The following is a 3,366-nucleotide window of genomic DNA, read 5'->3' as shown; positions in this document are numbered from 1 at the left end:
ACTAACTCAGTCAGACGATTTACGCTGCAGTGCAGGCTGTTGACAGTCGCCGTGAGGTCGGTGGCGATAGGCTGAACGGCGGATTCGGGGATGGACAGGGCAGCTGGATGAGACGGATGGAGAAGATGCGCAGCGCGCGAAGCGCAGATTGGGTGAGATGCCGAAGAAGATGGAGTGGTACGTAAGTCGAGAATGCGGTCGGCGAGGCGGGCAAGATCATCCAACGACATCTCACCAGCAGCCGTGAGGACAACGCGTATGTCGGATGGAAGGCGCTGAAGAAATAGTTCTTGCATAATAGCCGGGTCAACAGGTGTGCTTCCCGTAAGCTGCCTCATACGGCGAAGTAACTGTGAAGGCTTTTGGTCGCCAAGTTCCTCTGCGCCCAGCAGTTGTTGTAAGCGGCGATGGATGGAGAGCGCTGTTCGATCAAGGAGCTCGCGCTTTAGCGTGTCATACGGAGCTTGCGCTGGTGGACTGAGAATGAGATCACGGATCTCAGCAGCGATTTCGACTGGAAGGGCGCTAACGGCGTGGCCAAATCTGGACGTCTGCGCTGTGATATGTCGGGCGTCGAATTGGCGCTCAGCCTGCGCAAACCAAAGTTCCGGGTCTTGACTCCAAAATGGTGGGAGGCGGAGGGAAACGGTCGGGTCTTCATGGGTAACGGCCGCTGCCGAAGTGCCAGGCGAAGTGTTGGTGCCAGATCGAAGGGTAGGCATGCCTGGGTCGTCTGGATGCGCGGAAGGTTGGTGCATATAGTCTTCGGGTCACCAGTTGTCGCGACGTGAAGAAAAGAGTCGAAGACAGGCAGCAGGAGGAATAGCCAGTTTACTGGGCAAGAGCGCGACTAGAATGAACGCGGGTGAAGATGATGCGTGCAAGACGAGCTTGGCTGGTCACGAGGGCGTGGCCTAGCATCGTCGTCAGCTACAGCCGGAAGTCCCTAAAGTGGCGTCGACAGTGAAGACAAGACGTACACCCTCTGCTGCGCTGTCCTATCCTTCCAGGTAAGCGTCGCCGAAAAGGAGCCACGAATCTGAAGCGCCTGACCTCCGGGGCCCGTAAGGCTGACATCTTCTGGATCCAAGAGCTCAGGCACCCACGGGAGGTCCTCTGGTACTACCGTAACTTCCGCTCCCGAGTCTATCTTAAACCGGACCCAGTGTCCGTTAACTGCTAGTCTAGTGAACCTTGCTCTGTCCGTACGGTCCTCCACCTCTTCTAAATGGGGCGTATCCAATGTTGCGTTCTTAGACTTCTTCCTAGCCCGGCACACCTCGCGAAAGTGTCCCATCTTTTTACAATAATGGCATACCGCTCTCCTCGCAGGGCAGTCGAGCCGTCGATGTTGTCCACGTCCACAATATTGGCATGACCCTTCTCGCTTCCTCTCTCCCGGTAACCTTGTAACGTCTGTAGCATCTATGTTAAGCACATTTGGTTCCTCGTGGCGGCTCTGGCCTTGGTTTTCCCTTGCTCGCTTCTCTTTTTCAGCGTCTTCGTACTGACGTACTTGAATCAGGGCTTCCGCCAGCGTCAGCTTTGGGATGCGACACAATAGATCCGACAGTGGAGAGTCCCGCAGCCCGACAACAAATCGGTCCCGCACCAGCCGCTCTTGCACCTCAGCTGAGCGATAATTGCATTTCTTCACCATGTTACACAGTGCCGTATAAAATTCGTCCACCGTTTCTTCTGCCGCCTGGGCTCTTCTATGAAAGCGAGCGCTCTCATAAACTTCATTGACTGGATGAATGAAATAGTCGTCCAAAGTACTCTTCACTTGCTGAAACGTTTTCGGTACTCCCTCTTCTTTACAAGTCGACACAAGGATTGTTCTCGCTTTGGGGCCCATGCAATAGAGGAGTGTCCGTACCTTGACTTCTTCCTGCGCCTGATATAATCCAGCCGCGAACATATAATCCTCAAAACACTGAATCCACGATGGCCACTCTCCGGTGTTACTGAAGTCGAAAGGTGGCGGCGGGAGAAGGGCCGCGGCACCGGGGACGCTCAAGCAGCCGGTCCCACTGGTAGAAGACATAGCAGCCCCCTCCTCGTTGTCAGGCATGCTATCAGTAGTCGTAGTTACTTCAACCGAAGCAGAGCGAGGCACGTAGCGTTTGGGGCCACCACTCCTGACACCATGTTGTGTGTTCAGCCAGACACCACGTTCTGTCTGGGTAAAAGCCCCGTACCAAGTCTTTATTGCTCTTAAGTAGGTATACACGTGCACGTGTCCTTCATACAATCACGCTCTCTTTGCGATAAGAGATAAGCCACGAGGATGCACAGATCCACGCACAGATGGCAGTGCACTACAATTACCACGCTCACAATGCCTCTAAATCAGCTAAATCAGCCGGACTCTCGACAAAACTACATGTTTCATGATCAAAGCCAGCGCACCAGCTCTCCGCCCTGAGAGCACTGCTAAGCTTTCTGGGCATCATTGGACTTCGGTCCTCACTGTAAGGCTCGTCGTTGCATTTTCTCGAATCATCGCGGGCAGTGGGGTAGAGTATCACCGGTGGCGATGAAACTAACGAATTATCATCATCAAAATAATTTGATTTCGTTTTGTTTTGTGCGATCGTGAGGCTCGCAGCTGCCCACCAGTGTTGCATAGTCAAGATCAGATCTGTACACGTTACCCAAAAAAAGTAACTGAATACGTTACTCGTTCCTTCGGAAAAAAGTAACTAAGTACGTTACTCATTACTAAGAAATAAAAGGAACGCGTTCTCGTTACTCGGAAGTAACGAGTTACTTTTATACGTTACATTTGCAGCAGAAATACAGAAAAACAGCAGAAGTACGAAGGCATGAGCTGCTTTATTTTCCTCACGTCATCCATGAATTGCATTTCAATAGCAACTGGTACTCGAAACTGGCATCTGATAAGATAGTTCGCTTCCTTGTAAATATGTCAGCCGAGCTGAAGAGCCGCTACACTGATGCGCTCGAAGTGACCGCGCCATTCACCCTGAGGAACAGTTTGTGGAAGTGAGGGAAGTTTTCTTTCATCCTCGACAAGGGGTGGTCCTCCTCGATGCGCAAGAACCTCGTGAGCTCGAAGTCTTCGGCAGTTTCAATCATACGACTCTGACGTGTGAATGCGAAGTCATCTGCGCTAGAGCTCGGTGTGGTCGTTGGTGTTCTCGTTGCTGGCGTGCTGACGTCACACAACTCTTTTTTCAGCATCTCAGTTACAATCTCTCGGCGGGTAGTGTCGGTCGGCCAGGAACCTTGAAACGCGGAATGACAGCCGCAGCAAGGAGGAGCTCCTTGTCTTCCATGAGGTGTCCAAACCTCACGCATCAACCTCACGCATGAACAGCGTGGAATGCCGTCATGAGTGCG

At 52.5% G+C, this 3,366-nt stretch overlaps 1 protein-coding gene across 1 annotated transcript; it reads right to left on the bottom strand.

The window, feature by feature from the left end:
* Positions 1-946: 946 nt before the first annotated feature.
* Positions 947-2,074, bottom strand: LOC135385008 (uncharacterized). Its single transcript, XM_064614186.1, has one exon. The coding sequence runs from the start codon at positions 2,072-2,074 to the stop codon at positions 947-949; it is 1,128 nt and encodes a 375-aa protein (XP_064470256.1).
* Positions 2,075-3,366: the final 1,292 nt, after the last annotated feature.

This window comes from Ornithodoros turicata, chromosome 2 (genome assembly GCF_037126465.1).
Source record: "Ornithodoros turicata isolate Travis chromosome 2, ASM3712646v1, whole genome shotgun sequence".
NCBI lineage: Eukaryota > Metazoa > Arthropoda > Arachnida > Ixodida > Argasidae > Ornithodoros > Ornithodoros turicata.
Note: the sequence above shows the minus strand (reverse complement) of the source record. Positions and strands in the feature narration are given on the sequence as shown.